The following is a 23,641-nucleotide window of genomic DNA, read 5'->3' on the forward strand; positions in this document are numbered from 1 at the left end:
TCTAGACTCTACTCAGATGGAGATAGAACAGGACATGCAAGAAACTAACTTCCTTTTACTGTAGGTTTCTTAATGTTTCCCCCATCTTCAATCACTCTTGTGTACCCCTCTTTCTTTCTGTCATTGTCCAGCAGCTCTCTTCCAGTCACATTCTGAACATGGGTCCTGTCTGATATTTTACATAATTGCCTTACATAAGTAGCAAGCTCGTCTCAAAGCTTGGATGATATTAGTGGAGATGAATATTGCATGAGGAAAGCACTCGTTAAGCGTTAATAAGAGGATAGAGATGGAGCCCCACTGTCACTCTGTCTTAACCCCGCCCCCACCGTTCTGTCAAGCAGTGACTCAACTCAGCCTCGATGCGTTGGAGCCTTTGAGTCAGTTTGTTGAAGAGGGAGGAAGATTGTGTGTGTGTGTGTGTGTGTGTGTGTGTGTGTGTGTGTGTGTGTGTGTGTGTGTGTGTGTGTGTGTGTGTGTGTGTGTGTGTGTGTGTGTGTGTGTGTGTGTGTGTGTGTGTGTGTGTGTGTGTGTGTGTGTGTGTGTGTGTGTGTGTGTGTGTGTGTGTGTGTGTGTGTGTGTGTGTGTGTGTGTGTGTGTGTGTGTGTGTGTGTGTGTCAACGCATGTGTGTTTTTCTGCCGCTGTGTATGAACGTCTGAGAGGAGACGGAGAGATTTGGTCATTAGGTGCTTGTGTTTTTTGCCTCTTTGTTTGCTGAATAAAAGCAGCTCTTATTACACAAAGGCACCCAGGTTCGTCAACTGACTGCAGCCCCACTTAGAGTTCACACTTAATGTGAATAAATGGGCTTAATTGTGGCCCCTCATTAGAGCCCCGGTTAGCAGCTCGGCAGCTGAATCCTCCCTGTGGGTAAGAGGGCATTTAAAGCGCCTATTGTACATAACTGAATCAAAGGATCAAGCATTGCTTTTGCTAAAAAGCCTTTTTTTTATTCTACTGATTATTTTCTTGTTGTTGAGGGTTCCTCCACTAGTGGTGATTAGGAGTCTTGTTGCAGTGGTCCTTTTCTCTTGGCATATCATGGAATGCTACTTGGTGCCAAAGGGATGAACTCTAAGCATTTACAAAATTAGTCCACTGGTTTTGACGTTAATTAGCCCAAGCAGAACATACTAAACACTGCTAAATATGCAGTTATCATGGAAACTATGGTAGGAACAGAAACAAAGCTTGTTGGAGATTTAGAGGATGTTGAAAACCAACCTCGTCTCCGCGTGTCGTTTGCTAAGCCGGCTGAATTCGGGAGAAGGGAGGGATTAAGAAACACCAGAATACAAGTTAAACAATAATCCGGCTTTAATGATATACAGTAACGATACAAAATACAAAGAAATCACGAAGCACTCTGCAGAGTACTCCGGGCTCAGGTTCTACCACGTGTGTGAGACAGGTCTCAGGAACGGCTGGTGAAAAACAAGAGCGCGAACCAAAGGAAAACACAGGCTTTCATACTAAAACACAGGAGGAGGTGTGTACGTGCATTCCCCCAGAGGTCATCTTATTGGCAGAGATCAACACATGGCCTGTCGCACCCAATCAGTGCGACACAGCAGCTTTTAGCCAGCACACACACATCTCCTTTATGGCCCTTTGTCCATCTTCCCGCCTCCTGACTGCCACACACAAGTTAAAAGTATGTTTTAAGATATAGTTGTTATAGTTGGCTAAATATACGTAATACATGTTAATTACTTTCATATCAATAACAACGAGGAACACATTACCTATGCTCTTAAGCAGTATTAGAGATGCTTTTCAAATAGTCAAACTTCTCACAGGCTTACCTATGGCCCTTCCATTTGTTTGAGCTATTGTTCACATCTTTACTTCAAATAAAAGGTTTCACATTGTATATTTCCAGCTTCCTTTACACATACTGCTATTATTAACACAAAGTAACTAACCACACACCTCTATTGAAAACAAGTCGATTCCCCTGACAATTGACATGCTGAAACTCCTGGAATGCGTCCCTCCCCCACCTCTCTCGTCCCTGTCATAAAAACTGTTTCCATTTCATATGGAGTAATAAAAGATGTTTAAGCTAATTTCTCCACAATGTTTGTAGCCATTTAGTACCCACACATGAAAGAATAAGAACAGAGGTATAGTTGACCAGTAATCATGTAGCTCTTATATTTACTTCAATGAAAACACATACACATCTGCTACAAGATTGTGTCACACACACCCATTTTTTACGAGGGAAGCATTCCAGCGTCTGGCACTATCTCCAAATATGGTGTCCCATGCTCCCATCTCTTCTCTAAGCACACAGAATTCACCTCAATATATTGGGGGAGGAAAGGATACTTTGTCCCTTCAAATTTAACACACATGAACATATATAAGGTGACACCAAAATGAATATACCAGATTTTACTTTCCTGTCATACCCCGTTACTTTAATACTTCAAATAATTCAAATAATCCTTCAATTCCCCCTTTTTGGTCTCGCATTAACGAGACCAACACACATAAGACATTTGAAACAAAACTACTGTCCTTCTTTAATACGGTGTCTGTCCCCCTTCATTAAACCCTTGAGAACAGAAAACAACCTCCAATGACAGTGAAGAAACTATCAGAGTGAGAGCCTGAGTGCCAGACAGCAGCATCCTTGCGTGTTGTTGAATCATCAGGGCCCCCCCCCCCCCTCAGCGGAATACGCCAACAAGGGCAGCTGATAGGGAGGGGGAGATGCGGCCTTTCCTTCAAAGGTGGAACTGATGAATCTGATCAGAGAGAAGTAGACTCCTCTGCTGCCTCGAGAAGTCCCCCAGCCCGCTGACGCCTCCTTCCAAGTCGTCTGCTGTAGGGATGTCCGCGAGGTCCTTCTCCTCCAGTCCGCTGATGCCTGCTTCCAAGTCGTCTGCTGTAGGGATGTCCGCGTTGACGATAGCCAGGTCCATCCTGATGTCCTCCAAGGTCCTAGCCGGAGTGTTCCTCGCCGCACACTGGCTCCAGTAGTACCAGATGTCCCCCTTTGCTCCTCGGCGGACGGCATGAGATGTCCTCTGGGTCACTCTGTAGAGGCCGGAGAGCCTGGGGTTGAGTCACGTAGGCCTGACGAACTCCGCTGTGTCGGCCTCCTGCTCCTCGGGTCCCCCTTTTGGCGTCAGCAACCTGTGTGGAGAAATCTGATACCCACCCCTCAAGTCTACGCTCAGTGCTTCTGGGCCCTCAGGTGTTTGACCCACCACTGGTAGGCCGCTTCAGAATTCTAATACTTGGCCTGTGTCAACAAAATAAACCCCAACATCTTCAGGTGAACTAAATAACATATCTCAATAGCTCTGAATTCCTGACAAGCATCTGTGTTATTATAAATGAAATCCTTGAGATCCCATTTAAAATCTAAATATAATATGAACTGCTAATGTTTCTGGTAAAGAAACACACTAATGTTATGGATTTAAAAACAACTAAAATCATGATACTGACAAAGTGAATAATTTCCAGGCGAGACTGCTTCTACCTGTCAGTGCTTGGATATTATCAAGCTGAAAAATGAATACAGAAATCCAACATACTGTCATCAACTGTCTTTCCATTATGACTTTAAATTAAATGTACATCCCCATAATGATCTAAACAGTCTATGGCTTTTACTTCTTTACCAGGCTAGTTACAAGATGTTGTCTAAATTAAATTCTATCTCATTACATTACTATGTTTTAACTTAGCTGTAATATGTTCTTTCTACATTTCAAACCTCAGTTACTTTAATACCTGTTGAAATATTACCAAATTGTTTTCATTATCACAGTTCACCTTCTCATTCTCATTCTGGAATTACCTCTCTCAGTAGCCCCTTGGCCACTGATTCTGCATCTGTGTTACCTGTTATAACTCAATCAATATTAGAAACATGTCAACATTCATCAAACAGTATCTTATCCCCAGATATGGAGCAGGTTAAATCTAAAACTGTCAATCAATGGTCAGATTGAACATCTGAGTTGGGGCGGCAGGTTTCTTCCAGTCCCTAAATGAAAATATCCCACACTCCCCCTTTTTACACATGTAAACATGTGTAATAAAATCCTGTATGGGAAGAAAACCTTCAGGTAACCAGTGGTTATAAGAAAATACCAAACATCATTCACAAAAGTACATCCATCATTTTTCACAGTAAACACTCCAGGGAAAATAAGTGTCCATTTCCAGCTGGCAGTCCTAAAAGAAACAGAATCTTTAGATTTTAGTTTGAGTTTTACATTTGCAAACCGCCAACTCCTGTGGGAATTAGAAACGGGTCACATGTGCATTTTTCCAAATGCGTGGAATTGTAGGAAACCTGTGTTTCCCATGGAGCTCCAAAATAATGTATTAGTCCAAAGACATGCTCGGTTAGTTATTGTTTTAGAATCATGCAGTTACACTGATCACATGCAGAAAGTCATTCACACCCACACTGTCAGGTTGTAAAGTCAAGTTTGGTCAGCCCCAGAGTCAGTCATTGATAGTGCTTTTCTCAAGTCACACTGTCAGTCAGGGTCAAAGGTCATTCGGTCTCAGATTCATTGGCCATGTGTCGTGCTCTGCAGAGACTTTAATATTCTACTAGCTGGAGTTGTACTAGTGACATCATTGTGTTGATGTCAACCAATGCAACAAAGTTTTTCTCGTGTTCGCAGCACCATTTTCTTCAGATGTCTAACAAACAAATGATCAATACACTTTATTAATATACCGCCCCTAGGAAACACAATAACAAATGTTCTGACAAATGTTCATGCAAGGCATTCTTAAGTGAACCTGCAGAAAACGGCCTTTTGAATTAATATTCCAAATTAATCAATAATAATAATAATCCATTTTATCAATTTGTTTACCCTTAGAAGTGAACATACCTCATAATGTTACATCAGGATGTTAAACTAAGCTTTGGCCAAATCAATCATTATTACTGTTTCAGATCTAACTGGAGGTTGAACAAACAAAATCTTTTTTTTTTTGTTTTGTTTACATCATGTAAACCACTAACATATTTCCCAATTTCAGCATCAGCCTTGTTACTCTCAAATTACATCCTAAATAGGAATATTAGGAATGAAACAAATATTTAATCTTCAGAAATGTTCTTAACAAATAGAGAGTAATGCCACCTCTCTATCTAGTGAATAGCCAACATATTTAAAAAATGTCAGATATACAAAAATAAGCCTAAATACTCTTTTACTATCAAAGTCTAAAGCTAGACCTAAGCTGAACAGTTTTGGTAATGGAAAATGTAATCTAGAAAAAAACAAAACTGGACCTGTGTTCTTGTGTGTTCTTCAAAATACATTAGTAAATACCTTGTGAAGTATTCACAATATAACTAATCCTCTCTAGGATATGAAATCCATTCATCTTTAACCAGATACTATTTCCCTATTTATTTTTAGTTCATGATAATAATGGTATAACGTCCACACGTTTACCCATAGCTAGTCACTATGTCAAGATTATCATGTGTGACATAATAATCAGATGTCTTGTTTGCCAAACAAGGATATTAAACCTTAACCCTTTCAGCATTCCAGACCATCATTAAACAATCAGCCTCCTTTCCTAAACACTAAGCATATCGTTCTACACCACCTTCTGATAAACTCTTGCACAGTTATGCTGTAAAATCATTGCATGATTTCTTCAGAGTCTGAACAGACTGAGACCAGCCTGTCTCAAGATCTTGTCATATTGAGAACAGTCAATGATTCATTGTCCTCTTCAGCTGTAGTCAGTGGCAGGGCCCCCAAAAAGCTAGAACCGGCCCTGGTCAGTGGGCTCCAAGGAAACTCTCTCTGGCATTGTGATGTCCTGAGGGGGAAGGGACCTCTGGATCAATGTGATACAATCAGCAGACACACGTTGTCCTCTGTGCCGCAGAAATCCCCCAAAACTGCAGTACCTCTTCACACCACGGTTGCCTTGACAACGAGGCACAAGCAAACTTTGAAACCCTCCTCTGAGATGTGTTCTTTGCACAGTTCTTCTGTTTGCAATGAGCAACTTTTCACCAACACCCTGATTCAGAGTACAACCCAAAGGTGGCGCACAACTATCCAATGCTGCTGTAATCACAGCAAATCAGCTACTGAGAAAAATTCAATGTAAATCTCTCCCCCAGCGGGTTACAAAATAAAACAGCTGAGTGTCTATATGGTCAGGAATGCTGAAACATGTGAACGTTAAACCCACTAATGGTAACAGTCTTCCTATTCTTCATTACTTCAGTTCTAAGTTAATAGGCAAAACAAAAACTTTTCTTAACCACTATAGATTCATCTTTTATCTTCTTGCTTATTCTATTCTTTTCAAATTGTTTATCTAAGTTGTGTGTTACAAGCATGGTTAGATTTGTAACAGAATACAAAACTAACTGTATCCAGCGCTATATATTTAAAACAAGTAATCTGACTACAGTTCATGAATATATTTTGGAACACTTAAAGGAATTATTACAAAATGTAATCTTCATTATTACTAAAGCTGAAACCTAAATAAATCATCACGGAACATTTTTCTGTCCTTATTACTTAATTGTTTCAATAAAAACTAAAAGCATTGTGAAAACTCCCATTTTTGAGAACATCTCTCAACACTTTTATTCCATCTAAGCACGAATGTTTATGACAAACTCGTCCTATTAATCCCAAACGGTCTTTAATGGTATCAATTGTGAACATTTCTTAATATTAATTGTAAATGCAACGTACGTTCTCTTTAGAACAAAGACAGGATAGTTGCAGCTGAAACTGGTTAATAGCAATGTTCTGTTAACCTAGATAAGCCTGTTGTTCTTATATCTAGTAAATATATTCTTATTTCATGTTACTCACAAAACAATATGACATTTTCCAGAATAGCAGTAACTCTATATAACCTCTCAATATATATATTTCTTCCAATGAGTTCGTTATTTCATGTCTAACAAATGTTCCTCTTTCCATGTCGTATTCTAGGTGGATTTCTCCATCTATCATATTTAATTTGAATAAAACCTTAACTTTAATGTACTTCATATTCTCAGTAAATCTCTTTTTACTTTCCCCTAAGGTTACTGTATGTAACATAATTTTCCTTGAAGTATAATTAAGTACAATCCTTAGTTAATGACAAATACTATGAAATTCACAACGCAATGCAACGGTATCAATCAGTTGTCAAAGACTATATTTAAATAACAGCAAATCATTGTTTATTAATTTCAATATATCTACTTCTTCAAATCACACCTTGATCTGTTAATTTTCTATGTATTTCAGTCCAACTTCAGATCACTAGAGACAAAAGCAAGCAGACACCCTCCGGGCCGCTGCTGCTCTCGAGAGGAAAAAGGGTGGGGGAAACTCTCACAGACAAATACTGACACCCCCTTCTCTCTCCCCCGCTGTAGCTCTCAGCCTCTCCTTTGGAAAAGGGGGGGCTTCTTTCAACAATTAACACTTCTGCTATCCTCTTATTCAAATTTTTTTTTTTGCTTGAACCCACTGTCCTCGTAAGCTCTTAACTCACGCTCCTCTCGTTAAACTTTTCCCTTCATTATGACTTCGTATCTATTCATCTGACTTAGGCTGTTTCTGTTACCAGTCAATATTCACAGACTTCATATCTATTGATCTGACTTACTGTCCTTGTTACCAGTAAATATTCACAGAAAAAAATGTTCCCCGTACAGTCTATTCAGCAACCCCCACAGAACAAAGGATTAATGAGGTCCGGTCACTTCAAAATTGCTTTTTGAAGGTTGCGTTACTCTCCTTTGGATTTTACTTATAACTCAACTTCGATTCCTATGAACCTAAGAATTGTTATTCAGATTCGTCTCCTGGATGCCGTCTGAAAACGGTCACTGGACGTCCCCCAACGAGTCTTCAGCCGTCTCCTTTCTGAAAAAAGTACGGGGCCTTTCACCTTCGTCTTACATACCTCGTTGATTCACTTTTATGTTATATAACTTTCCTACCTATCTAAAATATGTATTTGTATATTCCACCGCAACAACTGTGACACCGGAATATGTCTCTGACAACTCTAAAATTTAGTTTAGCCAATTACAGACCTTCGATAGAAACAGGCTTGTCTGCTCACCTTTCAATTGAAGGATCCTCGTTTTAGTTGTCAGAGATTATTCTAGGCCTCTTCTCCGGACCATTCGTCCGCTTGCCGCTGGTGGTCTCTTCCCCGAAAACACCCCACTCAGAAACGTCGGGTCACCACTTGTTGGAGATTTAGAGGATGTTGAAAACCAACCTCGTCTCCGCGTGTCGTTTGCTAAGCCGGCTGAATTCGGGAGAAGGGAGGGATTAAGAAACACCAGAATACAAGTTAAACAATAATCCGGCTTTAATGATATACAGTAACGATACAAAATACAAAGAAATCACGAAGCACTCTGCAGAGTACTCCGGGCTCAGGTTCTACCACGTGTGTGAGACAGGTCTCAGGAACGGCTGGTGAAAAACAAGAGCGCGAACCAAAGGAAAACACAGGCTTTCATACTAAAACACAGGAGGAGGTGTGTACGTGCATTCCCCCAGAGGTCATCTTATTGGCAGAGATCAACACATGGCCTGTCGCACCCAATCAGTGCGACACAGCAGCTTTTAGCCAGCACACACACATCTCCTTTATGGCCCTTTGTCCATCTTCCCGCCTCCTGACTGCCACACACAAGTTAAAAGTATGTTTTAAGATATAGTTGTTATAGTTGGCTAAATATACGTAATACATGTTAATTACTTTCATATCAATAACAACGAGGAACACATTACCTATGCTCTTAAGCAGTATTAGAGATGCTTTTCAAATAGTCAAACTTCTCACAGGCTTACCTATGGCCCTTCCATTTGTTTGAGCTATTGTTCACATCTTTACTTCAAATAAAAGGTTTCACATTGTATATTTCCAGCTTCCTTTACACATACTGCTATTATTAACACAAAGTAACTAACCACACACCTCTATTGAAAACAAGTCGATTCCCCTGACAATTGACATGCTGAAACTCCTGGAATGCGTCCCTCCCCCACCTCTCTCGTCCCTGTCATAAAAACTGTTTCCATTTCATATGGAGTAATAAAAGATGTTTAAGCTAATTTCTCCACAATGTTTGTAGCCATTTAGTACCCACACATGAAAGAATAAGAACAGAGGTATAGTTGACCAGTAATCATGTAGCTCTTATATTTACTTCAATGAAAACACATACACATCTGCTACAAGATTGTGTCACACACACCCATTTTTTACGAGGGAAGCATTCCAGCGTCTGGCACTATCTCCAAATATGGTGTCCCATGCTCCCATCTCTTCTCTAAGCACACAGAATTCACCTCAATATATTGGGGGAGGAAAGGATACTTTGTCCCTTCAAATTTAACACACATGAACATATATAAGGTGACACCAAAATGAATATACCAGATTTTACTTTCCTGTCATACCCCGTTACTTTAATACTTCAAATAATTCAAATAATCCTTCAATTCCCCCTTTTTGGTCTCGCATTAACGAGACCAACACACATAAGACATTTGAAACAAAACTACTGTCCTTCTTTAATACGGTGTCTGTCCCCCTTCATTAAACCCTTGAGAACAGAAAACAACCTCCAATGACAGTGAAGAAACTATCAGAGTGAGAGCCTGAGTGCCAGACAGCAGCATCCTTGCGTGTTGTTGAATCATCAGGGCCCCCCCCCCCCCTCAGCGGAATACGCCAACAAGGGCAGCTGATAGGGAGGGGGAGATGCGGCCTTTCCTTCAAAGGTGGAACTGATGAATCTGATCAGAGAGAAGTAGACTCCTCTGCTGCCTCGAGAAGTCCCCCAGCCCGCTGACGCCTCCTTCCAAGTCGTCTGCTGTAGGGATGTCCGCGAGGTCCTTCTCCTCCAGTCCGCTGATGCCTGCTTCCAAGTCGTCTGCTGTAGGGATGTCCGCGTTGACGATAGCCAGGTCCATCCTGATGTCCTCCAAGGTCCTAGCCGGAGTGTTCCTCGCCGCACACTGGCTCCAGTAGTACCAGATGTCCCCCTTTGCTCCTCGGCGGACGGCATGAGATGTCCTCTGGGTCACTCTGTAGAGGCCGGAGAGCCTGGGGTTGAGTCACGTAGGCCTGACGAACTCCGCTGTGTCGGCCTCCTGCTCCTCGGGTCCCCCTTTTGGCGTCAGCAACCTGTGTGGAGAAATCTGATACCCACCCCTCAAGTCTACGCTCAGTGCTTCTGGGCCCTCAGGTGTTTGACCCACCACTGGTAGGCCGCTTCAGAATTCTAATACTTGGCCTGTGTCAACAAAATAAACCCCAACATCTTCAGGTGAACTAAATAACATATCTCAATAGCTCTGAATTCCTGACAAGCATCTGTGTTATTATAAATGAAATCCTTGAGATCCCATTTAAAATCTAAATATAATATGAACTGCTAATGTTTCTGGTAAAGAAACACACTAATGTTATGGATTTAAAAACAACTAAAATCATGATACTGACAAAGTGAATAATTTCCAGGCGAGACTGCTTCTACCTGTCAGTGCTTGGATATTATCAAGCTGAAAAATGAATACAGAAATCCAACATACTGTCATCAACTGTCTTTCCATTATGACTTTAAATTAAATGTACATCCCCATAATGATCTAAACAGTCTATGGCTTTTACTTCTTTACCAGGCTAGTTACAAGATGTTGTCTAAATTAAATTCTATCTCATTACATTACTATGTTTTAACTTAGCTGTAATATGTTCTTTCTACATTTCAAACCTCAGTTACTTTAATACCTGTTGAAATATTACCAAATTGTTTTCATTATCACAGTTCACCTTCTCATTCTCATTCTGGAATTACCTCTCTCAGTAGCCCCTTGGCCACTGATTCTGCATCTGTGTTACCTGTTATAACTCAATCAATATTAGAAACATGTCAACATTCATCAAACAGTATCTTATCCCCAGATATGGAGCAGGTTAAATCTAAAACTGTCAATCAATGGTCAGATTGAACATCTGAGTTGGGGCGGCAGGTTTCTTCCAGTCCCTAAATGAAAATATCCCACAAGCTATAGTGGGAACAGAAACAAAGCTATAGTAGGAACAACAAAAACGCATATTTTACATAGCATCTTCAATTAGCAGTAGTAATACTGTTCTATCTTTTCACTTATACAAGGACATCAACTATAGGGCAGTATGTGAATTACAAATGTACTTTGTGTTGAATGTCTGCATGGTGAATTTATTATGATCATTTGTAAATAGCAAAAACCCTTTATGTCTAAATTCCTTAGCCTTTTCTGTTTTCCACTTATTCTCGTGATATTACGTTAAAAAGGGCGCCTGTTGCCATTGCCCTGCGGTAAGGTAGTGTGTGAGTTAGAATGAGAGAGAGTGACACTATGACAGTGTGTGTGGGGGATGGGCAGGATGATTCAGCCTCAGGTCTGGTTAACTCGGTGGTCTCTGCTCTCCACCAGGCCTGGCTCGTGGCGTTTCAGGGCTCAGTGGCAGCAGCAGGGAAGCAGCCATTGCTTTCAGGAAGAGATCCAATATTAAATTAGCCTCTTTAAAAAAAAAGGACATTTGTTGATTATGGCAACTGGCCTAATTCAACCCTTTATGTATTATTTGGCCATTTTCTTGTGGTCTCCCTCATGGGTTCACTCTTACACTTTCTCTGTCTCTCTCCTCCCTTCCTCTATATCTTTCTCTCCCTCTGTCTGTCTCGATGTGTTGTCTCTGGGCTATTATTAGAGTAGACAGGCTGGTGGGAGGAAGTCTCTAAAGTAGACTCTCTTGTCATCTTTTTATTTATGGAATATATTTTGCTTTCCATGTGTCTCCTTTTAATTCACAATTGACAAATCTATCCTTTGTTTGTTTGTGTTCACTCCAGTGCGAGACGCGTTTCACCTTTTCAGGAAATGCTCCAGATTCTTTTTATCTGACTGAAGAATGAGTTGAGGTGCCGGTGTATATTAATACAATATCTGTGCCACCTTAGTCGAGTGTGTCTTTATGGTTGGGTGAAGAAGGACTAACCTCCTTTACAGGGACCATGTTTTACTGAAAACCTTTTTAAATATAAAGCCATGGTTATTAATCTTTCATTTTGTCCTGTCTGAGCTGGTATCCAGGGAGAAACCTTAAATACACAAAGCTTTTAGACATTCTCTTTGTTTGTTTTTTCCTGCTCCTTTTCCTACTGCTGCTTTAATTCTATCTGACATGAACAAAACACACAAGTGACAAGACACAAAACGAAAGCAGAGATATAAGTGTGCTTGCCTGTTAAGCAGAGCTGTTTTCAGCTTCATGAGCTGTGTAAATGGCCTGACTTTTAATGAACGATGAATAATATACAACACATTTAACCTAAATGTACTCTTTGAGCTTTCATGTAAAATGTCTTCCATTTGTATTCAACAAAGAATTATACGAATATTAGATCGATAGCTTGGGCTGTATAAATGGAAAATTATAATGTTTCCTAGAGAAACTCTCTGGTTTAGCACTCTGTTTTCCACCCTCCATTTTCCTCCTCTCCTCTTTCAATCTCTTGCTCTCACTCCCTGTAGGCCATCTCTCTCCCCATCATAACCCTCCCTCGTTCAGTAATAGGAGACTTGAAATCAATAGCACATTAGTCTGGCCGGAAACTCTTGTGGAATTAAATATGAATGACTGAGATTGCAGCTACCTGCTGCTCAGAGAGACATGATGGCTCTTGGGGATATGGGTTTTAGTTTTTTGTTCCTTCCTCCAGCAAACAGTCAGTCCATGTTGTGGTGTTCTTAAAGCTTACTGGATCACCGGGCTACCTCGTTCTGTCGGAGATCAGTGTGAAGCATTGTGGAGGTATTGTCATGGGTTGTCATTATTTCCCCAGCGCCGAGCTGTGACCAGTCCGATTGCATGATTTGATAGAGCAAACAGGATCGTGGACGTCACAAAGCCGCGACAGCTCAGCAGGCAAGACGAATCAGCGGGCCACACCCATCCTGCAAACACAGCAGCAGCAAGATCGAAATATGAAAGAGCTCTCTGGTTATTAACAGATTGCATCTCACTTTGTTTTTTCTTCAGTATTTCCCCCAAATAAAATATGTGCGGGCTGTTTCATTAAGCTTTAGGGTTCGCTGCTCTGCACATTCATTCGACAACTTTTTACATGCAAATTTCATTACTTGGTAGTCTTCCATTTTCATTAACTGGTTTACTGTGTAAAGTGGAATAATTTTCTTTAACATGCTGTTTGGCTTAAAAGCATAATTTGCGAGGTGGTTGGAGAGTGCTATGTGGTGGGAGGAAGGTAATGTGAGACAAAAAGCCAGTGCGTATGCTTCTGGTAATTGGTAGAGGCTTGGGCACCGGTAAGCGAATACACATAGATGATATAGAAGTAGATGTATTTGTGAGCTATATTTCATCCCGTCAGAGATGAAACGGTTTGTGACAGATGGAGTGATATTGTTCTCCTGTTCGGCCCGTGAGTGCGGCCCCTCCTGCTTTCCCTCCCTGACAGATGTAGGGGGAGGACCACAGAGCACTCGTCTTTCTTTCAATTGATTTGGGTGCTTGAACCCTTAGGGACTGGAGGATGGTGGTGGGATGGGGGTAGTGGTAATGGTGATGGTGATGGGGGTTTAGTCATTTCCTGCAGCACAGAACCTGTAAAAAGTATAAAGCAAGTGCTGTAAAGAACCCATAAACATACCATATGCATATATCTGCATACATTGAAAGATGAAGCATACAGTAATAGCAGCGTGCTCCGTGCACTGCACTGCACTCAGAGGAGCTGGAAGGGAACATTTCCATAAATCTTGGTTAGTGAGTGACGGCATAGCAGGCATCCATGCATGTAATGTAGGGAGAGGAGAGAGTGTGCTGTGCATATTTGTAGCTAAACCTTAAGTGTTGCTGTACACGATACTATTGATTCTTCACAGTTTGACAGCTAATAAGCATAGAAATGCAATATATCTTTGTTAAGTCTGTATCTGATTAGCACAATATATTGTTTTGTGGATGAAGAAGGGGGGGGGGGGAATACCAAGAGGTATGGGTTTGAATCTTGTGTAGTAATTAAGCAGATTTAAACTAAGTGATTCAGCAATGATTACCTTTAGCCCCTAGCCTCCCACCCTGACTGTAGGACGACATTATGAGACGTAACAGCTGTCCTGTAGCAGATGTGTCCTGTTGCTAACCCTCTGTCCCTGGAGGGGAAAGGTCAATTCAGGGGTGGAGGTCGAAGCACAGATTCTCTTGAAGACGCAACGTGTTGATGATTTGAGAGATATAAACAAATGAGCATCTGCCTGCCCCTTGTATCAGACACCACCACAGGACAGAGAGAATTAGCATTATTGATCACAATATTAACTTTGGTGTAATTCCTCCATCCTGTTTTAGGAGCAGCTGGAGTAGGAAGATATAGAATGACTATAAAAACGTATGATTTTAAATGTAAATCGTACGTTTTAGGAAACCATGAGTGTTTTTTCTAAACAGCTAATGCATGTGTATTTTTTTTTTTTTTTGGAATTATGTTTACTTTTTATTTAAAAGATAAAATGTGTGTTGCTGCTTTCTATTTAGGAGATAATGTTGTTAAAGTTTTTACTGCTGGCAGAGTGATGTCCTGGAAGCAGACCCCAGCAAAGAGTGGTTAATGATTTTAATAGGACACCCTGGTGTGGCGGGATGGAGAGGGGCGGTGCCCTGGCCACGGGCGCGTGGCGGCGGAGCAGGTGGATGACGGGCAGCTGAGTAGTGGGGTCCAGGGGGAGGGGTGCCTCAATTTTGGAGGACTCTTGGGGTTGAGAGAAACCCTGAAAAAAGGCAACCCCATCTGGAACTGAGGTGGGGGCTCTGGTGTGAAAGAGATCTAGTGGGTGGTGTCTGACACTCTCTCTTTTGTTCTTCGGTAACACAGCAGTGATGGTGGTGGTGGTGGTGGTGGTGGTGGGGGGCTCTCGCTGCCGTGGGGGCTGGGCACTCAAACAATAGTGCCGATCTAGGAATTGAAAGCCTTCAATGAACAGAAAGGCAAGGAAGCAGGCAGGGAAGGTGCAGACCAAAGGATAAAACATGCATGGGTTCAGCCCCCTTATAGTAGGTGGGCTTCCAACTGTACAAGGACATTGCAATGTCAAACGATCACACAACACTGTGTATGTACACTGTGTACTTAAGTGTTCATAGCAAATAATTCGAAACATATTTATTCAGTTTAGTGAAATTGGAAATGTCTGAAAAGTAAATACATATCAATTTCCTGGGAAACAATAATATTGTGTTTTTAATTTTACAAAAATAAATCTGCTGAACATTGGAGGAGAATATAAAGTAAAACAAATAAAGAAATGGTAGCATTGTGATAAAAGCATGCCTGTAAAAGGGGAGAGACGTGAGCACAAGCTGAATTTATCTTCGTTAGCATTGTCTATGGACCAGACTCGTGCCGGCTGCGAGCTCTAATGCTGCTCTGTCTGCTGCTGCATACATAAACATATATCCCTCAGACGCCTGTCGTTGCTCGGCTTCAGCCAAGCCCCTGTCACGCAAGGTTAATTTCTACCTCCATCTCCCCCATTTCCATTTTTCACATTCCTCGTATAGAATTCATGCCATTCATCAGCCATCTCACAGAGGACGGCCGAGTACCTGCAGCAGCTCTCCAGGGTGCTGAATAGGGCGACTGTGGGGTAGAAGGAGAGAGCAGTGGGGGAGGGCTGCTGCAGCAAGCACTGTTATATGAATTCCTCATAGTAGGCATGGGGGTATGGAGTGATTGCAGGCAGGGAGGAGGGGGATGAAGACCTGCCATCATAATAAACTGACAAGTCTTCCATTGGTGGGAAGACTCACTGACAATGTCATTCCTCATTTGCTCAAACATACAAGAAAGAGCCCGTCAAATAAACAGTTTCTGACATATTTGTTTAGCCCTCCTTAATGAATCCAGAACCCTTTACTGGCTACTTATTTTTTTGTTTTGGAAGATGTTTTTTTGCAGTTACTGTTAGGCAGCGAGCCAGTAAACAAAGCCGCAGCTATTTCTCATCTTCTCGTAGAGGTCAAATTTGAGGACTGAATCTTAAACAATCACCGATGTGGCAAGGCTTTCTTTCTTCTCTAATCGTGGTAAACAGCGCCCCCTGCTGCTGGAGTTTCAGTACAACACATCTCTAAAGATGATGATGTAGTGCAAGCTGACCTCTAGATGCTGCTATTGTGCAGTTTTTTTCTAATGAGATTTAACTTGGCATCAACAATACATAAAGACGCCCTTGAGGGCTGAAGCTAACGGAAGAAATTTCCAATCCTGTTTGACTAAAATAGAACATTTCATGCCAGGCAGTCAAAGTCATGTTGTGAAAGTAAAGTAATCACTTCTAGAGTAGGCTATGATCTCGTGAGAGAAACGGAGGGCTTGAAACTTTTCTGTCCTGCTTCCTAAATTTAACACAGAAATGAAACCAGTGAAACCCCTAAACTGAGGTGAATCAGCGACAGACAGTAGCAGGTTGCTGTAAACCGGTCAGGTGAGATTTCTGCATGAGCAGACGGTTCATGAAGCCACCTGCAGCAAGCTGCATGTCAAATTAGTGGGGAAGCTAGTGAAACCGGAAGTACAGTAAAGCGTCCTGGTGATATTTACTTTGATAATTATGTATTGTGCAAACAATGCATGCTTTTAGTATTGAAGGTAAAACATGATTCATTGTTTGATTGCGATGATAACTATCCTTGAACTATTATTGATCCTTAAAGAGACATTTTATAAAACGATTTTTTTTTTTACTCAACCCCATATTTAGAGTTTTTTTTTAAACGTGTAACACATAATAAATGCTTTAAAGCTAAAATGTTGTCGCATATGTGTTATCTAATCTGAGTTTAGTTTGTACTTTATTTTTAAGTTTCACCGGATGTAGTGCATGTGTCCTTGCGGACTTGACACTAACGGCGGGTTTGGCTCCCAGCCGCTAGGCGGAACAGGGAGGATCCATGCCCGGTCCCAGCGTGGAGGAGGAAGCCGTCCGAGAAAGTCCGCATCCCCACTCAAGACAAGACGGGACGTATTAGCCAAAGCAAAGGAGGAGAGTGATTTCAGTTGTCTTCGAAAAGCTTCTTTACATGGGGGGATAAGAAATGACATCTACCGCGAGCGAGAGGAGGGCGTTTGCTCATAAAATCAACCGGTGAGGCAGTAACAGAAGTTATTGTTTAACAGCTAACGCACAGTTGTGCCGTGAGAGTGACCTGCTGGACACATAGCCAGTTAGCTAGGATTTGAAAGGTATTGGTGACTATAAACCGGTCGGTTTAAACACCACTGTACCTACCTGAAATAAAACATCTCAATTGAAGCAGTTTGGGCTCCTATATATTATCTCTGGCACTTTGAATAGTTAAATAGCATGTTTTGTTTAAGTACCGTAGCGTAGCATCGCAGGAGCATTGTCATTAACAATGCATGAGCTAACGTTAATGCAGGATAACATTGTGAAGCGGAGGGCTTATCTAATGTCCCAGCTGTTTCATTGTGAGTTTTAAAACAAAGTAATATGAACTGCTTTACACTTAGCAACATGGTAACAACTACCAAGTGACATCCATTGTGATATTTTGCTGTGTGAACCCCTTGCAGCATTATTGTAGCAACCTGTTTCCACATGTTGTGAACTGGTTTTCCCTTCTCTGGAAGGGTTTAGTGCTGCATGGGATGATCCTCTAGTATGTGTCACTATACTTACTAAATACTGACAAGGTTCCAGGAGAAGTCGTAAAGGCATGTCACATCTGTCAGCTGGACCTTTGAATAGCATGGGATAACAACAGTGGTAGTATTTGCAACCAAGTGCCTCCCTGCATGCTACAATAGCCCTTTTTCATGAATGAAGATCCTCCAAACTTTGTTCACCAGTGCTTGTCTGGGTTTTATATTTTTGAACCAAATCACCCTGTCGTCACAGTTCATCTAAAGAAACAGCTTTCCCTTGCAAATCCAGATAGCTTCTCCAGAAAAGAAACAGGATGACAGATTCTTATCATTGACCTGCAAGTAAATTATTTTAGTGAAAGACTTTCTGAAATCATGTCATTACAGCAGTTCTTTACACTTTTGACCAGGCACCATCACAAGGGGGCTTTGTTTTGATTCACTTTACCTGCTGATCGTCAATAACATGTCCTGTAGAGAAATGAGCTTCCTTGGACAGTCTTCCACTGCATTCCCAAAGTCCTGTCTGCCCTCCTTGGTGCGTCCCAGTCCATTGTTTTGTGCCGGATGCAGGAAAAGGGTGGGAAGGGGTGTTCAGGCTATTGCCCTTGCAGTCGATAGCTTCCCTTTTTCCTGTCTTAAATCAAGGCTGCTCAAACTGTTTCCACATGGTCTAAGGATACAGCGAGTGATTATAAAATCATAACACTTAAAGAGACCGATTTCAAATAATGCCACGTCAGAAAGTCTTGTTGTATCTCAGAGATTGGGCGAGAGGTCATTCATCTCTGCTTTACAGTCCATGTGTATTGATGGAATGACGGCATGAACTGTAGCTGTGTAATCATGAGAACTATGGTTTGGGAAATGTTGAAACATTCACAGCTGTGTATATGAGAGAGGCAGACATTATGTGGTTGTAAAGGAGCAGCTGTCTCTGTGAGAGGATTGTAATTTTTTTATTTTTCCTGCTTTGTCTCTCTATAATCCTCCCATTTTCCGTTGGTCCATGAAGGCCACGGACAGAGCTCTGGCTCTGTGCCTGCTCCCTGGAGCCGGATCGCCACCTCTCTGTGAGATCTGCTCGAGTCGCTGTTCAGAACAGCTGCTGGCCCTCCCTCACAGTACCACAAGCTAAAGAACTTGTGCTTTACAGTTTATAGAACTTTAGGACAGAATCTGAAACATAATTAGCCTCATCAATTTAAAAAAGTATTTAATTCATGCAGATATCTGTACAATTAATGAATGCAGCCTAGTTTCTAATGCTGTGGTTTTATTTCTAAGGTCCCTAAGTTGAGCATGCAAACATTGGCATGATTATGACATTTCTGCATCAGCTTAAATCAAATTACTTTATTTTGTATACATCCTGAACAGCACAGATCTTGCCCACTAACATAATTATTTACAGTTAAACTTCATGCCTGTACATTGTTGACTGTTTCCCAGCTGACACTTCTCTCCTCTCTTTCTCTTGCTCAGGACGGTGGCTGCAGAAGTCAGAAAACAAGTTTCCAGAGATTATGGCTCTCCTCAGCTCTCCAAGAAACGAGGCGCACACCAACCTGTGAGTCACCCTGTGTTTAACCTGCCAGCCGATGAAAGGACCAATTGGCAAGATTAGTAGTTGATGAGTAACTTGCTTATTCATTTTAAGTTTAGATAAAAGGAATCAGAATACCTCTATTCGTCCCACAGAGGGGACATTTACAAGGAGATCAGATGATTGTGTGCACAGGGTTTTGAAACATGATAGAGCTGCTTTTGCTCACTTGTGTTTTCCAACAGTCATGCAGGGGTTCTGCAAGAAAGCCCACCCAAGAGAGAGTAAGAGGAAGTTATATAATAATCTTTGTTTTGGAAACACGTCTGTTGTTGCACAACATTACATGGACGACGGGTAGTTTAGAATTAATACAGCAAAAAGCAGTCGTTTCCTTGAAAATGAGGAATACTTGTTAAAAAACCCATCCTCACGGCATCCTGTCTCTTTCTACTGATCCTTGTAAGTCCTTCTGATCTTGCTGATCAGATAATGATCTGTGATTATGGCCATGTCAATGTGAACCTAAAAGTCTAACCTTTATTGACAGTTGCCCCTGACGGAGGTGGTTGAGCCTGTGGACTTCGAAGAGTATGTGAGCAGTCACGCTCCGGGGGTGGAGCCCGGACCGCTCCGGCAGCTCATGGAGTTCCCCCAGGACGACCTGGAGCTCCTCCCGCTGGACAAAGAGTGCATTACACTGGAGCCCCCACTGCCTGAAGAGGAAGAGTGAGTCCCACTAATGGCCAACCCAACCCTCGCACTGCATCACATCCCTTTATGGTCTTCTTTATACTGCTCCACACACAGAGGATTAATATAACTGTTGTGGAGGACAGGCATTACCAGAGATAAGAACAAAGCCTTTCTCTCTGAGACACTGAATGAACATAAATATTAAAAGCATGCTTTGCTCAATTATTAATGTGTTTTTCTCCTATGTAGCTCTCTAGATCCCAGAGTGAGAGATGCCTTGGCAGTCTACACAGATGACTGGCTCGTCATTCAAAGGAAGTAAGTGGTGCCAGCTGTAGCTGACTTATCCTTCAAGTACACGTTTCATCTACTTTTCCCAGTTCACTGTTCACATCATTGACAGTAACATTAAGACAAGGGGAACTTTTCTTCTGATTTCCTTCAGATATCAGCGCTACAGCACCACGTACAGCCCTCAGAGCTCTGAGCGGCAGAGGGAGAGGCAGCGAGGGCTGCAAAAACAGACCTTTGAGCTGGACGAGGCTGCTTCGGAGCGTCATGACGACCAGGTAGCTGGTGGAGATGTTCAAAGCACTTGTTATCGTGACGGCTGAGTGACCATTCAGTCTTTTAAGGTTCATTAGACTTATCTACTTATCTCTACAGTGTTGCCAGGAGGAAAAGCTAAGAAGGCTTTAATATGCCCCTGAACTATGATTTGGCACCTGGACCAAGAGATTTGTAGAATTGGGCCTTAGCTAGTTTTTTCTTGTTTTTTTAAATCAATTGAAATGGTCATTAGAATGTCCAAAACCCAAAAAGATGTATGTTCTTCTAAGTTTATAAAATTCCAAAGTTTTGTCTTTAAAAATAGTTTTTAAACCCGAATATAATCCGTTTAATATTATAATAACTATAGATAAAGCCGGACGTGAAACATTATCCAAACAAATAACCAATTATCAAAAAGTCTGTTCTTATTTTCTGTTGCTTGGCTGATCCATTACTTGACTAATGGTTGCAGCTCAGGTAGAGTGAAGCCAGTCAATAAAGCTTGTGTCTCATGATGGGGAAGGCGGTATGAGTCGCATTGTGCTCAGCGAGTTGATCATATGGACAATGAGTAATGGATCAATGGAAATACCTTGTCCATTATCCATTCCACAGTCACCACATGAGTCATACTAAAGGGGTAAAAAGGTTATCAGATCTCTAGCATATTGTTCTCCTTGCTTTTCTAAATCATCTGCTGTGAGCACTTAGGTGACATATTTGCCTGGAAGGGGGAAAGAAAAACACATGATCTCACCTCTTTGTCTCACTCTCGTGTGCTTCAGGATGATGCAAAGCGCCGTTCAGTCAGCCTCGATGAGACTCCTCGGGGAAGCTGGGCCTCCAGTATTTTCGACTTGAAGAATTCCTCCCCAGACGCGATCCTGCCGTCTGTGCTGGAGCGAGCAGCCGCCGAGGACATGGACCGCCGCAATACTGAGGCCCGCCTGCAGGGGCGCCACAGCGACCTGCTGGGCCTCTACCCGCCCCCCGATGAGGTTCGAATTACACCATCCCATATCTGCCTTTCTGCTAGTAAAAGCTATGTTATTGTCAAAAAACTGTGAATTTATAATATACAGAAGATACTTAAAGGTCACCTATTATGCAAAATCCACTTGTTGATGTCTTTTATACATCAACATGTGTCCCCTCTGGGTAAGGAGATTCTGAAAGTTTCAGGAAAAGAGATTCTCTCACTTTTTGTCCTGATCCATTTTTATAAAAACCTGTCTGAAAATGAGCTGATCAGATTTTGGCCACTTTATGATGTCATAACGATTTTTTGGGGATTTTTGTCATTAGCCAATAACCAACCAAGGTAACCCCCCCCCCCCCCCCCCCCCCAACCTTATCACCTGAATCTCCTCCTAGAGCACCATTGTGTTCTTTTTAACCAAATATCTCTCAGAGGGGCGTGGGGATGGGCTCCTTATTTTCATCTAAAGTAACAGACAGAGAATCAGCACTTTTGAAACAGGGCTGAAACAGAGGGGATTATGGGTAATGCTGCAATGATCTGTTTGGTATTTCGAGCCAAACACTTCAGAGACATGTTTTGTATATATCTGAAACCTATAATATATTGATGAAAAACAGTTTAATAGTGGAGCTTTTAATAATTGCTAATTTATATTAAAAATGATATTCCCTTTTATTTGGAGGTCCAATCCGTGTTGATATTAAAAATGTAGACGATTGAAGCGATAAACTCCTCAGTGCATGTTTTATTATATTAGTGAATAATCTCAGAGAGTATTACTACAACCAGCAGGACTCGTTTGGAAATGTTGGTAGATTTAGTTTCCATTTGTTCAGCTCAGTCACATAATTGGATGCTCGCTTAAAGTGGAAGTCCATAATGCCTACAAACCCAGCAACTGTTTGTTTTTCTTCCCCCTCAATGTTCTCCTTTTCCAGCTCCATCCTTCTTCCTTTATATCTATGTACACACTTTGGCTTTCTCTGCCACTAGGTTGCCATGACATCTGTGTAAATGTCATGCCGGTGTGTGTATTGAACATGGCTCTTTGTGTGTGTGTGTGACAGGATGAAGCAGTAGAGAGATGCTCTGCCCCTGAAGTGCCTAAGGAACACTGTGGTCAGAGGATCATGGTTAAGTGCCTGTCTCTGAAGTGAGTAATATTTAGAATATATGTCTGAAATGATCATTATAATAAATCGTATAATCATTATACCCACGATGCTCTCCAACTATATTTTTTCCGATGTTCAGGTTTGAAATAGAAATTGAGCCAATATTTGGAACACTTGCCCTGTATGACGTCAAGGAAAAGAAAAAGGTATTTTCTTTTTGTTCAAGCATATCAGTTTTTATTTGATCATTATTCTACCAATTACTTTGACTCTGTAAAACCGCTTACGTAATGCTGAGCTCATGCCTACCTACGGTAATTGAATTTCCCTTGTCTCAAGAAGCTCTAAGTGGTCTTGCGGTTTAGATGACTGAATTAAAACTGAATAAAAATCCCTTGTCGTGCATTTCCATTATCCTCTTTCTCCCCCTCCCTCTGCTGTTTCCTGCTTATCTCCATCGTCTCTCCAACAGATCTCTGAGAATTTCTACTTCGACCTGAACTCAGATCAGATGAAAGGAATGCTTAAACCCCACACACCTCACGTAGCCATTTCCACAATGGCCCGTTCTGCCATTTTCTCCATCACCTACCCTTCGGCCGATATCTTCTTGGTCATTAAGGTACTGAGAGAACCTAATTGTAAACAGAAGAATCTGACTTTATGTTATTGGAAAAATAATTGTATTACCTTGTTTGCATTTCATTTGGCATTTAAATGCTGCTTAACCCTCCTTGGGGTCAATGTGACCCCATTCAATGTTTAACGTATCTAAAAAAATGGTTCACATTATTTGTTTTGCTTAGTATTTCATGACTTTTCCTAATTTAGTGAGGACTAATGGGTAAACATAAAATGAACATAAAGATCTTTTTTAAATGTCCTGAACGCACTTTGGAGATTTTATGGTGATTTATATTTTTTTCACATAATAGGAATTCTGGATGTATAAAGGGGTCTGTGGGGGGGAAGGTTGGGGTAATGTTTTATTTAAATGGTTATTTAG

The 23,641-nt window shown here is 41.4% G+C and overlaps 1 protein-coding gene and 1 long non-coding RNA gene across 5 annotated transcripts in view; one reads left to right on the forward strand and one right to left on the reverse strand.

The window, feature by feature from the left end:
• Window positions 1–1,300: 1,300 nt before the first annotated feature.
• LOC307016618 lies at window positions 1,301–18,466 on the reverse strand. Its single transcript, XR_013801856.1, has 2 exons — window positions 18,193–18,466; window positions 1,301–13,011 (listed from the first exon to the last, which is right to left on the reverse strand). It is a non-coding gene; the product is annotated as an uncharacterized lncRNA (long non-coding RNA).
• dock6 (dedicator of cytokinesis 6) overlaps window positions 17,008–23,641 on the forward strand; it is a 31,592-nt gene continuing 24,958 nt past the window's right edge. For all 4 annotated transcript variants that reach the window (XM_079645794.1, XM_079645795.1, XM_079645796.1 and 1 more), the window contains exons 1-9: window positions 17,008–17,223; window positions 19,230–19,314; window positions 19,841–20,019; window positions 20,236–20,304; window positions 20,432–20,555; window positions 21,324–21,536; window positions 22,588–22,673; window positions 22,775–22,841; window positions 23,108–23,257. In XM_079645794.1, coding sequence (XP_079501920.1) covers window positions 17,174–17,223; window positions 19,230–19,314; window positions 19,841–20,019; window positions 20,236–20,304; window positions 20,432–20,555; window positions 21,324–21,536; window positions 22,588–22,673; window positions 22,775–22,841; window positions 23,108–23,257 — 1,023 coding nt within the window. In that variant the 5' untranslated portion in view covers window positions 17,008–17,173. The remainder of the gene's footprint in view (window positions 17,224–19,229; window positions 19,315–19,840; window positions 20,020–20,235; window positions 20,305–20,431; window positions 20,556–21,323; window positions 21,537–22,587; window positions 22,674–22,774; window positions 22,842–23,107; window positions 23,258–23,641) is intronic.

Source organism: Notothenia rossii, assembly GCF_949606895.1.
Source record: "Notothenia rossii genome assembly, chromosome: 8".
NCBI lineage: Eukaryota > Metazoa > Chordata > Actinopteri > Perciformes > Nototheniidae > Notothenia > Notothenia rossii.